The 13,931-nt window shown below is 37.2% G+C and overlaps 2 protein-coding genes across 2 annotated transcripts in view; one reads left to right on the top strand and one right to left on the bottom strand.

Moving 5' to 3' along the window:
• Nucleotides 1–5,678, bottom strand: part of golgb1 (golgin B1) — a 31,509-nt gene extending 25,831 nt beyond the window's left edge. The window contains exons 1-4 of the mRNA XM_061714814.1: nt 5,578–5,678; nt 2,541–2,619; nt 1,159–1,350; nt 951–1,064 (exon numbers count right to left, since the gene is read on the bottom strand). Coding sequence (XP_061570798.1) covers nt 951–1,064; nt 1,159–1,350; nt 2,541–2,609 — 375 coding nt within the window. The 5' untranslated portion in view covers nt 2,610–2,619; nt 5,578–5,678. The remainder of the gene's footprint in view (nt 1–950; nt 1,065–1,158; nt 1,351–2,540; nt 2,620–5,577) is intronic.
• A 4,139-nt stretch (nt 5,679–9,817) lies between these two features.
• On the top strand, nt 9,818–13,781 carry guca1aa (guanylate cyclase activator 1Aa). The gene is made up of 4 exons (XM_061714221.1): nt 9,818–10,127; nt 11,586–11,735; nt 11,809–11,902; nt 12,831–13,781. The coding sequence occupies exons 1-4, from the start codon at nt 9,930–9,932 to the stop codon at nt 12,956–12,958; spliced, it is 570 nt and encodes a 189-aa protein (XP_061570205.1). The 5' UTR covers nt 9,818–9,929; the 3' UTR covers nt 12,959–13,781.
• The last annotated feature ends 150 nt before the right edge of the window (nt 13,782–13,931 follow it).

The raw sequence follows: 13,931 nt of genomic DNA on the forward strand, positions 1-13,931 counted from the left end.
TTGGGATGATAAAGACATGGTTTAGAGCAGGGGTGTCAAACTCATTTTGCTTGGCGGGCTGGATTTGACCAATTTTTTTCTCGCGGGCCGCACGCTCAAAATAACAAAAATGGTGCGAAAATGTTTTTTTCTAATTCTTTTTTTTTTTACTATTGTTATCTAATCCAATATCAGTTTAGTTAATTTTAAAGGAAGTATGCACTTTGTTTACACTCTAATTATGCAAAATATATTTCTTCAGCATCTTTTCTTGAAATTTCTCGTTTTTTTTCAAATTATGTAAGTTACTTTTAATATCATTTTACAAAGATAAACAGAAACAAGTATGTTTTTTTTATATTTCGCTTTTTTATAGGAAATTTAATTAAAAGCAAAATCTTTCTTATTACATCCGAGAGTGTTTCTTTGTGATTTAGAGATTTTTCCAGTACAATTAAGTGTATTTATTTTTAAAAATTGGCGCGGATATTTACGCCAGTGTAATATCTTCCATCATCTTTTTTAGCAGTGATATTTTTCCTGCGAAAATATATAATAGTAGTCAGTTAATAAAAATAAACGACCGTCTACAAAGAGATAAAATCGGCAAATGCATTCTAGAAAACTAAAAAAATGTCGAAAACTGCTCTCTTTGTGGAATAACGATGGATTTGTAGAAGAAATATATAATCGGATATGCTGCGATTCATGGCAATTATTTATGCCTTCCTTTTTAGTAAATTAACATTTCGTTTTTTTGCGTTGGAAACTTCTCGCGGGCCGCATGAAAATCTCTCTCGGGCCGCACATTTGGCACCCCTGGTTTAGAGGCTGAATTTCTAATTTATTTAGCAAAAACAATCAAAAGCTTGTTTTTAAGACATTCAAGGCCTGTTTAAAATAGGGATTAGATGCCATAATAGGTCCCCTTTAAAGTAGATTACAGTAAGAGCAAAAAAAATGAAACCCACTGTGGGTTCTCCTTGTCCTTTCAGTTCAGTTATCTGCTTGTTGAGTGAGGCCATCTTGGCTTTGGCCTGGAGTTTGAGTTTGGTGAAGCGGGCATCCGCTTCTTCCCTCTCACTCTGTGGAAAGTAAAAAAAAAAACCCTCAGGATCGTATGTGCACGGATGTTAGGAAAGAAATGGATTGTTGACATCAACAGGTAAGGTTATTTACCCGTAGTTGTGCATCTTTGCCGGTCAGCTCGCCGTCCTTCTGCTTGAGCTGCGTGTCCTTGTCCCGGACGAGCTCCTTCAGCTGGACCACCAGCTGCTCCAGGTGGGCCAGCCTCTCCATGGCATCCTCCGGAACGTCAGAGTCCACGGGAGGCTGAGCCTCCCCAGCAGGGGCCTGTGGCACCAGCACACCCTGCGCAACAAACACTTGTACAATTACCGTATTTTCTGGACTATAAGTCGCTACTTTTTTCATAGGTTTTGATCCATGCGGCTTATACAAAGGTGCGGCTATTCTGTGGATTTTTCTTCCACCTCTCGGGGTGCTCTAACCGGAATTAGAATCAAAACTAAGACAAAATAAATACAAAGAAGAATATGCTACTTCTTCTTTAGCAGATAGAAGTAGGTAGATTTCAAACAGATAAATAAATACCGGTTATTTTCTCTTGGTTCTGTCCCGCTTTAATCACTGTTAGGAAAGGATCTATTTAGGTTAGGCCTGTGCGATTAATCGATTTTAAATCTAAATCGGATTTATTAATCAAGACGATGTTAAAAAAAAAGGAAATCGATTTTCCTTTTTTGCAGCTGGCTGCATTACAGACAGAGCTCGTCTAGTCATCTTTGTTTGGTCAAGAAAATTGTAAATGTTGTCACTTTACTAAACTCAAGGAGGATTTACAGTATCTTTCAATTGAACTCCATTCCCAATACGGAAATTTGTTTGCTATTTTTCTTTAAAAATAAAGATAAAATATTTGTTTTAGAATAAACAATTTATTCCATTGTCTTTTGTAGTTTTACCAAAAAAATCGAAATCAAAATCGAAAATCGGGTTTTCAGAGAAAAAAAAAAATCGGGATTTTATTTTTGTCCAAAATCGCCCAGCCCTAATTTAGGTACAAACATGTACATCATTTACAGTTCAAAATCCTTCTGTACATGTAGTAAATATCTAATCTAACAACATAAATATCTGCGGCTTGCATATCTTTTTTTTTTTTTAAATAGAGCGGATGCGGCTTATACGCAGGTGCGGCTTATAGTCCAGAAAATATGGTACATATTTAGAAATAATAAGTAAATAAATAAATACAGTGAAGGCATACAGTATGTCCTTAGGCATGGAGGAGATTATAAAAAGACTGAGAATACTGTCAGGAACTAAATTTGTGCAATGATAATGCCTACAAATGAGTAAAAGTCAGCATAGCAGTCAGCTTCTGCTGCTTTTGTTTTGCTTTGAGTGGCTCATCTGTTCAGATAAGACATGTCACCGTGCCATTTCTTGTGTTTTTTATATCATTTTTGGTATGAAGATGCAGGGATCTCATTTGATAAAAGGTCCATGTTATTTATTAGAGTGGATTATTTCCTCACCTGTTGGTCTCCATCTGGGCCCTCCTCTCCAGAGATCTCCTGGAGGACTGTGGCCAGACGGCTGAACATATAGACGACACTGTGAGGGGACATACAAGAAAACGTGAGGCTTTTTTGTGGACTGGCATTATAAATGTCTGCTGTACCTGTGTTTTAACATGTTAAACCACCAAGTTTTGCATGTTTGGTTATTAATTCAAAGTAGCACATGTTCTGTGGAACTTTCAAAACAAGCTTAACACAAAGCAAATACATTTTATTTAAATATATTTTATTTTATTTATTTATTAAAGCACACGTGGACAGAAAGAAGACGGTTCCTCTTTTATATATTACAAATATAATATATAAAAGAGGAACTGTGCAGCTTTTATTGATTGGAGACTGAAGTTAATTTCTTGGCTTGGAAACAGGAGCAGATACAACAAAATCTCCACAAAGAGACTGTTTTCCTGCTGCAGTTCATCCATGGAGGATGAAAAACGCTTACGATTTTCAAGGTTAACAAAACCTTTTTAATCTAATTTTTTTATTTTTTTTAATCGAAACAGAACAGAAATGTTTGAAACTCTCAGTGTAAACACTGATAAATGCTCTGCAGCAGCTACAAAAACCAAACAACTGCTTTGAGAATTTGTTTTTTTGCTTATTGTAATTTCTGTATCAACAAAAACAAGTTACACCCCAAATTCTACAACAATTGTACAACCTGTTTATACAGAGAATACCAGGATATTTTTTTAAGTTGGTTAAAACAGAACCTTCTACAATTTTAAGCGATTCAAACGCCCAGATAAGCGGTTAAAGTTAAGTTGGTCAAGGTTTACTTTTGTTTGGTCTCTTCCTCAGTCATTCCCTCAATATTGTGACAGCAGTGAGTAAATGTTCAACACATTAATGACAACCAAGTTGCCCAAAATCAGCATTAAACATCATCTGCCATGAATCGATTTTTCGTGTAATGTTAGTCATGTCTCCATTACTTTTGTCACAGTGCCATTAAAACCTGCTTCTTCTTCTGTGAACTTTATTGACATTCCTATTTGACAAAATGACTGGCATCATATGGACTTGGGACTGAATCTACCTAATGTCTAATCGCTGATCTCAGACAGATGAGTGACCAACAGGTTGATTTCAGGGGTGCCGATCAGATCTCAGGTGGTTAATGTTAACCAACTAAAGCAACCCAGTGTCATCACACAGACGTGAACAGAACACCCTGGGCATGAAAGGTGCATTGCTTGATCTGCTACCTATTCTTAATCAATGTGGAAACAAAACTGGACTCCTCAGCCCACATAACAATTTTACATTTTCTCCAGAGTCCAGTCTTTATGGTTCCTAGAATGTTGAATGAGAAATGTTGTAATTCAAACACAATGTTATAGCACATATACAAAGTTTTTTCTTGTCCTTGTTTTTATTTCTTCACAATATGTCCTTTTTAAATAACTTGTAAAAAAGAAACATATTCATCTTCGTGATACTTTTCCTATTGCAGTCTTTCCTATTTGTTTAGTTAAATCGAGGTGGTGACTTTGTTTATTTGCTTAGTCATCTGTAATAACATTTTTGGTACAGACACTTTTTAAGTGACCTTTTTTGACGTATACACACAACCTGTAAATGTACCAATATTTTTTATTAATGTCAAGGATATCTTTGGATTATATTTAAATAGACAAAAACTTTGGAGATGTAGGTTTTTTCTTCTTTTTTCAGTTAATCAGCATCTTATATGCTCATGTAATAACACATTTAATGCATTTGTGATTCAGATTTGTGATGTATGTAGATTTGTAGAGTAATGAAACGTTCAAGAATATAAACAAAAAACTATATAACTATATATATATATATAGTTATATATATATATATATATATATATATATATATATATATATATATATATATATATCCACACATCTGGACGGCGCTACAGAGCACTGTACGGCAAAACCTCCAGACACAGAGCATCTACAACAATCATATGCTGTAACAATGCACCTTTCAATAGCCATGACTAGGCCTGTGTTGAAAAAAAATGAATCGATTTTCCGATTCTAAATTGATTCTCATATTAATTCCTAAAAATCGATTCATATGTCTAAAGATCGATTTTTTAAAAACATTTTTTTCATCATTACATTACAACTTTTGGTATTTTTTTTGTTTATGCCCAAAAAAGGAAGGTTTTGTTGGACACGAGAATAACTCGTGCCATGTTTTTGCCTTTAAATATGTGTAACAGTATGAAAACATTAAAGTTTTCAGTTATAATTGCATAAATTGTCTATATTTCATTACTTTATATACTGTCTTGGGGTTGTTTCTTTTCCTTTTGTGGTTTCTTTGTTTTTCTGGAGGTTGGTAGCCAAAAAAAGAAAGTTGGTAATATAGGATAGGCTTTTATAAGCAGTTTGCTTCTGCCTATGCCTTTTCAGTCATTGTTCAACACATGATTATTGGTTTTGTGTGAAATGTCAATGCTGTGCACAATGTTTTTTGGTGTTGTTTTTGTGTTGTCATGACTGAATAAACTTAATTCATTCATTCATTTCAAGAAAAATCTAAAAATAGATTCAAACACTAAGATTCAAAATCTAAAAATAGATTTTGGTTGAAATCTTCATTTATCTAGAAGTTTTTTTGTTCATGTTCCTGGAAGTTTCATTACTGAACAACCTGCTGACGTCACAGTCCTCCGGGCGGAGCCGGACGGGACCGAGCTCTGCCGAACCCGCCGAGCCCTCCACTGCGGCTGCGTCACTCTTTTAGTGAACACTAAAAGATTATAGTAGGCTAATGCAAAAAAACAGACATGGACTACAAAGTTCCGGGCCAGCCCTGGGAGGCTGATTCCCCCCAGCAGCGCGGCTGAAGCGGAGGGGACGGCGTGGCTGATGCTGCAGGAAAACCCCCCGATTAGGATGAATTTAGCCCCGGGGGCTAAAACCAGGACGGCATCCTAAAACCCTTCTTCATGCACCACAATCTGTGGCGTATTTGGAATCAGAAAGGACTTTTGACTCACCTGTGCGAGGCCTGCTCAGGTAAACAGATGGGGTTTTTCTCCGTTTCCTGGGGTAGATTTCAGAGCTTAGCCACATCACCAAACATTCCCGGAAACAAAACTTCCTGCGCTCTGATTGGCTGGCCGGGAGCGTCTTAAAGGGACCGTCTGCCAATTTAAAGGAGCATCCTCTGTTTAAGGGAGTATCTGCATAAAGACACTTTTTTCATGAGCCATTGACCCAGAAACCAACACCGTTTGACTCTTTTACATCTGGAATCGTGCAGCCAAATATAAAAAGAAAACTCCTGCACACCTTTTTCTCACCGTGCATTCAATTATTAGGCCAAGGTTTCGGTCATAGACCTTTTTCAAGGCATCCATCTACATCCACATCCACATCTGGAATCGTGCAGCCAAATATAAAAAGGAAACTCCCGCACACCTTTTTCTCAACGTTTCGTTCATAGACCTTTTTCAAGGCATCCATCTACATCCACATCTGGAATTCAAGGATGGCAGTGCATGACCAAAGAGTCCAGCTGATCATCAACCACAGTAAGCAGTTTTGACTCTTTTACATCTGGAATCGTGCAGCCAAATATAAAAAGAAAACTCCCGCACACCTTTTTCTCACCGTACAATCGTTTATTTTTATTTTTCAAGGCATCCATCTACATCCACATCTGGAATCGTGCAGCCAAATATAAAAAGGAAACTCACGCACATCTTCTTCTCAACGTTTCGTTCATAGACCCTTTTCAAGGCATCCATCTACATCCACATCTGGAATCGTGCAGCCAAATATAAAAAGGAAACTCCCGCACACCTTCTTCTCAACGTTTCGTTCATAGACTTTTTTTCAAGGCATCCATCTACATCCACATCTGGAATCCTGCAGCCAAATATAAAAAGGAAACTCCCGCACACCTTCTTCTCACCGTACAATCGTTTATTAGGCCAACGTTTCGGTCATAGACCTTTTTCAAGGCATCCATCTACATCCACATCTGGAATCGTGCAGCCAAATATAAAAAGGAAACTCTCGCACACCTTTTTCTCAACGTTTCGGTCATAGACCTTTTTCAAGGCATCCATCTACATCCACATCTGGAATTCAATGATGGCAGTGCATGACCAAAGAGTCCAGCTGATCATCAACCACGGTAAGCAGCTGGGGAGGAGTCTGCTCCTGCTGGCCCACTACACCACGGTGTTTGTGGTGTTCGTAGGGCGCTTTGTGCAGTGGATAGTGGATGCTGTGAGATGGACCGGTCTCTTTGCACGCTACACGGCATCTGCGTTTGGCTTCGTCTACAGGCATCTGCACCGGGGCAAGAGGAGGACTGTTGCTGCCGGCACCAACGAGATCTGCCCCAGCTCCAACACGGACCCAAAATGACATCACGTCTTGGTGTATTGGCAAGATGCTACTAAGAAAAAAGGGAACTGGGTTAAGAAAATAACGCCTTACTGAAGTGATTTAAAAAAGAAAACATCAAAAAACTTTTCTTTAGCTCTTAAAGTGTAGCTATTTGTTAACATCCTATTACATTTCTACATGTATGGTTGTTTTTACCTGTATCCATGTTTATCAAAGCCTCTTCAAACTGTCATGCGAAAAGAGTATCTGCATAAATACACCTTTTTAATGAGCCATTGACCCATAAACAAACACAGTTTGACTCTTTTACATCTGGAATCGTAAAAAAAAGAGGGTGTCTCAATGATGGCAGTGCATGACCAAAGGCACCAAGGAGATCTGCCCCAGCTCCAGCATGGACTCAAAATGACATCACGTCTTGGCAAGATGCTACTAAGAAAGAAGGGAACTGGGTTAAGAAAACAAGGCCTTACTGAAGTGATTTAAAAAGAAAAAAACATCAAAAAACTTTTTTTAGCTCTTAAAATGTAGCTATTCGTTAACAATTCTATTACATTTCTACATGTATGTTTTTTTTTATGTGTATCCATGTTTATCAAAGCTTCTTCAAACTGTGTTGTTGCCAATTCTTGATCATAGCTACTGTTATGACTGTTAGTTGAAATGTGTAACAGGGTAAAGCAAACTGCATTAATGCACTACAGCAGAGGAGTTTCACTAGAAGGTATATAGTCCTTGTTTTCTTGGTTTTGTCTGAAACAAAGATGCCAGTTTATGGCCAGAAACAAACAAAACTTCTGAATGTATCCCAGAAGGAAACTGATATACAGGTTGAACCACTACAAGAATGGTGATGTTGCTTTTAAAAAAAAAATATTTGAAAGTTTTAATTTCTGTATTAATATGTTTATATTAATCATTTATGATGCAGGGCATCGGTTCTGTGTTTTTTTTAATGACATTTGCAAGTAGTAAGAGCATGTTACACTGATCAATATAACTGCTGAATGGAGTATACATCTTTGTTTTTTTCATGTATGACATTTATTTTGATACAGTTACTCAAAGGCATTTAAAAATATAGTTCATGTTATTTTCTGAGATAAAGTGGCTTCTTGAGGTGTTTTGGCCGTTCTGGCACCAATTCTGAAGTACTCTGTGGTATCCCAATGAACTTCCTTACTAATCTTTATTAATCCTGTTTACCAACAGAATTAAACACAAGCTGCAAACAATCAAACTGATCTTCATTTTCTTTTTTTACTTTCAGTTATTTGAAAGAGAAGCTCAATGTTCCTGAGCTTGTGGTATATTTGAATAAATAGCAGATTTAGTTCATTGTCCGTCAAATAATAAAGTTTAAATACCTTTTTTTTCTTAAACTGACTTAGTATGAGTAATATGAAAAAGCTTTACCAGATCAATTAATTTCTCAAGACGACAGTAATCATCCTCCAGCTGGTGAACAGTTTTGAACCGACAGTAGTTTTCAACAAAGATGGAAAACATAAGTTTCACTTTAACTTCAGAAATTAAATTAAAAACCTTTGTTTGAAAATTAAAATGCTTATGCTTCTTTTAAATTGTATCTAAAAAAATGGTTAATTAGTGGTCAAGGCTGTCAACATTGAATTTTAGTGCGTAATTTTCCTGGCTTGCTGCCCCGCCTGTCGGTGTTTGTCTGATGTCACCTGTCATGTTGCCTATTAGTTTGTCTAGTTATAATGTTGCTTTTTGTGCATGGCTTTTTATTCTGTGTTTAGTGCTTTTGTCTTGTTTGTTTTTGGCCTGTTAGTGTGTTACTGTGTCTTGTGTCTTGTGTTATTAATGCTGATGTTACTGTTGCTGCTTCATGTTGTTTCTGTTTTCGTTTGTAGCAATTGTCTGTTGTTGAGCTTATGTTAACCTGTGTGTGTATGTATTTTAGCTTAGTCTCTTACCTTTTAATCTTTATTCTGATGTAGCCTTCTTATTCGGAAATGTTTTATTGATTATATCTTAATAATATTTCTTTTAGGTTGACTATTTTACACTAGTCCAGGGATAGCAGATGCAAAATAGCCTTTTTGGCTAATTCTGGCATATTTTACATGTGTTTAAATGTATTATTAATGTGCATTGTCCCTGATAACTAAACCTTTAAACAAAATAAAATAAATATATGCTTTAGGTTTTTTTTTAAACCAAACTTGGTTTTAACCATTAATATATATGTGAGGAGGGGGGTAAATTAAACCAAAACACATTAATTGAACAAACTATAAAACTACATTATACAAAAATAAATAAATAAGTTGGTAATATGTTATTAAGCAGGAATGCAAGATAAATGAGAGTGCACAGTCACTATCAAACCAGTCTAAATTTAACAACTAGATGCAGAGACGTGCGTTTTCACTTTGCCAAACTACTTTAGTTTGCACATGACATGCTTCAATGTTTTTAGGGAGTATTTTCTAAGAGATGTACTGTGTTGATTTAGTTTAATGCCTTTTTTGGGGGGTGATGTAATGACATAAGTGTGCAGCTTCGGTTTTCATGGAGGTATAAGAGGAGCGTGTGCATTGGAGCAGAATGAAAGTGGTGTGTTTTGGCCTTTATTTAAACTCCATCACTCAAACTCTTGTGTAGAACATGAGGCATCGTGATCAGGTATTTTCCATGTCTGGTGTCCTGTCTGCACGTGAGGATGAACGCTGCATTGTGCTTGTCAGCACATCTCAGGGTAAATGCTTTAATGTTTACCTGCCCTTTTAACGGGGCGATTAAGCTGATCATCTGCAATGTACATGTCTGGATTACAGCCTGTGATAAGACCCAAGGAGAACGTGGAGGGGGGGGGCGGTGAAACAGCACACTATAAAGGCCCAGGAGAGCTGCCACTCTCACCCTAACGATCCCAGCATTGCGTGACTGTGAACAGGGAGAAACTCCGCTTCACAGTAGACCAATTGGGAAGTTTGCGTAGAAGGCTGCACCCGGCAAAGACATGGGAAACTCGACAGGAAGCACCGTGGACGACCTGCAGGCCGTGGAGATGCACCTCTGGTACAAGAAGTTCATGACGGAGTGTCCCTCCGGGCAGCTCACCCTGCACGAGTTCAAGCAGTTCTTTGGGCTGAGGAGTCTGGACCCGGAGGCCAACGCTTACATCGAGCAGATGTTTCGAACCTTTGACATGAACAAGGTAAGATCAGACAGATGATTCAACTCTGGAGAACCAAAGGCACCGGAAAAACATCTGTATGATGGACATTATATATTCTGCTCAATAAGGATAAACACAAATAACAATCCAGCTCTCAGTGCTCGTTTAGGGCGTAATAAAAGATTTATAATAAAACATTGCATTTAAAATCAATTCTCACTTGTTGCTGCGTTTTGACAGAAAACTCTTCAAGTTGTCTCAAAAACTAAAGTATCACAAACATTTCAGAGACTTACCTCGTACTTTTCTCTTATTTCTTTATTAATTAATTAATTTCCCTCCAGGGATTAAGTATTTTGAATTTAATTGAACAAAAGTATGGCAAATTCATTAAAACATTTGTTTTTAATTATTATTATTATTGACAAGTTTTTTTGTTTTTACAAGCGTTTAAAAATAAATAGAATGTGTATATAAAATTAAAAAATTAAAAAAATAAATAAAATTTGAACTTTTGATAAAATGCTTAATAAAAGATATAAAAGTCTTTGAGTTACAATATACTGTTAAAATATACTGAAGCTGCAAATATTTGAAACAGAAAAACTATAAAAATTCTTACAGACCTTTTGCATTTCCGTCCATTACCTTATTAAAAATTGGTTTTAAAAGGCTGTTTCTAAATCATCTTTTTATTGCCATGTTATTGGCATTTGACCTTTTTCCAAATTTGTTATATTAGAATTTCTGAGTGATTTATCTTTGAATCTGAAAGATGAAGATTAGCGTTACCGTGGGCAACAAATAAGGATTATTTACACAGTTTATGTTGAATAAATCATTTAGGACGCCGTAATAGCAGTAATATAATCCGTCAAAACACAAGAAGGTGTCAGTTAAGTTTAAAGCTGAAGCTACTGTAATATTTGAAGGACTGAGGGTTCCCCGATCAGTCAGATCTGGGATGTTTTTCCTAGAAAATGATTGATAATCCAGGTTGTGTGAAATAATCTCTATTGACGCTCCATTAATCCGTTAATGGCTGTTTAAGTGTCTGATCCGCGGCTTTCAAATATTCAATGCTGCACAAGAGTAGCAAGAAAACTTGCTCAAATAAAATTTGTGTCCTCAAACTTTGCTGTTCAACAACCTCACTTTTCCCACTTTGACCCTCTGATGCGTTTTACTGAAATGGAAAGATTGTAGGATTTCCTTCACAGAAGTTATATTTAGTCTCCCTCTCCAAAAAAAAAAGGTCACGGTAATCTCGACGCTTTATTTGAACAGTGAGATTATCTGTGAGACGATGCTTTGATGCTGAGATTGTTGAGACACAGACAGTTGCTGGAGATAATCCTTTGTCCTGGATCAGTGAACCGCTGTGAAAGTATTTGTATACTTGTCGTAACTTTGTAAAGGCTGAAAATAGTTAAATAATATGCAGGCAGCTGACAAATTTGAACAGTTTTGATGTGGATCTTGATGTGGTTTCTGCAGGACGGGTACATAGACTTCATGGAGTACGTGGCCGCTCTGAGTCTGGTCATGCGGGGGAAGATGGAGCACAAGCTGCGCTGGTATTTCAAACTCTATGATGTGGATGGAAACGGCTGCATAGACCGCCACGAACTCCTGAACATCATCAAGGTAACGGCCCTCAACACAGCCACTAACACGGCGTTTTCCAGAGCAGGATTCTGATCTCACTCTCCTCCCCCAGGCTATCCGAGCCATCAACGGCAGTGAAAACCAGGAAACGACGGCGGAGGAATTCACAAATGGCGTCTTCGACAGGATTGATGTCAATGGAGATGGTGAGTTTTGGTTATTTGCTGATGACACCAGTCTTCTAGCTGTCCATAATGACTTTGAATCTCTCAACACATGTGTAAATCATGAATTATCAACCGTTTCTAATTGGTTCCAGATCAATAATCTAACTCTAAATCTAAAGAAATCTAACTTTATGATCTTCTGCAACAAAAATAAACCTTATGCAAAAGAAGAAGCTATAATATTTAGAAAACATTTCTGGGTGTTGTTTTGGATGAAGGTCTAAATTGGAATAATCATATTAATCAAGTTTGCAAAAGATCAATGAAAATGCTTGGCATACTGAAAAAGGTTTGTCCCTTGATCCATCCCTCTGCTCACTTGACTCTGTATTACAGGACTGTCTCAGAAAATAAGAATATTGTGATAAAGTTCTTTATTTTCTGTAATGCAATTAAAAAAACTAAAATGTCATACATTCTGGATTCATTACAAATCAACTGAAATATTGCAAGCCTTTTATTATTTTAATATTACTGATTATGGTTTACAGTTTAAGATTAAGATTCCCAGAATATTCAAATTTTTTGAGATAGGATATTTGAGTTTTCTTAAGCTGTAAGCCATGATCAGCAATATTAAAATAATAAAAGGCTTGCAATATTTCAGTTGATTTGTAATGAATCCAGAATGAATGACGTTTTTGTTTTTGTAATTGCATTACAGAAAATAACAATATTCTAATTTTCTGAGACAGTCCTGTATAGTTTCCTATTTCCATATATGAATTACTGCAATATTGTCTGGTCTGCAATTTATCCAACTTTTTTCAACAAATGACTGATAATCCAATCTCTCAGTCTTGTAGACACGAACCATCTGCACCTCTTTTTATGAAATATTCACTATTATCCATTCATAATAGTTTTTCACTCATGCTTGTTCCATCTTCGTCTCCTCTCTGAACAGGCGAGCTCTCCCTGGAGGAGTTTGTGGCCGGCGCTCGCAGCGATGACGACTTCATGGAGGTGATGATGAAAAGTCTGGACCTTCGCCACATCGTGGCCATGATCCACAACAGACGGCACAGCGTTTAAGGATCCGTCTTTCCATCCAGCTCATTCAGTGTTTCAGTACGCATCCTCTGGTTGAAAGGTCTTTTAGGAAGTGAGATTTCCATTAAGATTGAATCCACTTCAACGTGATGCCAGGGTGCTGCAAATACCGACTTGTCCTATGTTTAATCTCTAAAGGAGTGACACGTACGCACTTTAAATGGGATGACTCAGGCGACCCTTGCGGGCCGGTCATCGTCCTTGTTGAGAGATGATGAGCTCTGCCAAGGCCCCGCCGGTGTGAGGGATGATCCTTCAGACGCCCCGAGGGACACGGCGGGGAGACGGTGGAGCAGAGCGCCGATTACAGGAACTCAACTGCTCTTTCGGACCCGTTTGATTTTCTGGGTCGGCGTCTCTCGCCATTAAATTACTCAAACTACTTTTGTTTTCTTTTCCCTCTTGCCTGTGAGGTGAGCCGTGACTGCACTGTGTTTAATATCCATGCTAATCTGATTAAATCAGGCTGTAAAACAGGAAAAGGTGAAAGCCTCTGGAGATATTTAGTGGAGGAGAAAAAAAAAAAAAAGACGATTGTTTCAAAAAATGTTTCAACTCTTCTTTTATATCTTGAAATGATTTCAGAAGAAGCATAACGCAAAATACAGGCTTGTTGTTTTGCAGCATTTTTTTGTGCACGCAGCTTTTTCAGCCAAATGATTTGCTCCTGAATCGGCATGAATGCAGTTTTAGTTCTAGTCCACTTTTGTTTTGTTTTTTCGCTGTGCTCCTCTGGTGCCTTCTGTTGGAAGAGTGCAGAATGTGTTTGATTTGAAAATAAACAATAAAAACGATGTTTAAAACACTGAAGAATGGACTGCATCATTTATATTTACTGGATCCAACATCCTCCTGTGTGTGTTTCATTATTTATATCTTTGATGCCAGCGAGAAAAATAGAACAGCCAGTGAGAAAAATACAGAAAAAATAAACATTTAGGTTATAAGATAAGGG

This window comes from Cololabis saira, chromosome 23 (assembly GCF_033807715.1).
Source record: "Cololabis saira isolate AMF1-May2022 chromosome 23, fColSai1.1, whole genome shotgun sequence".
In the NCBI taxonomy this organism is placed as follows: Eukaryota; Metazoa; Chordata; class Actinopteri; order Beloniformes; family Belonidae; genus Cololabis; species Cololabis saira.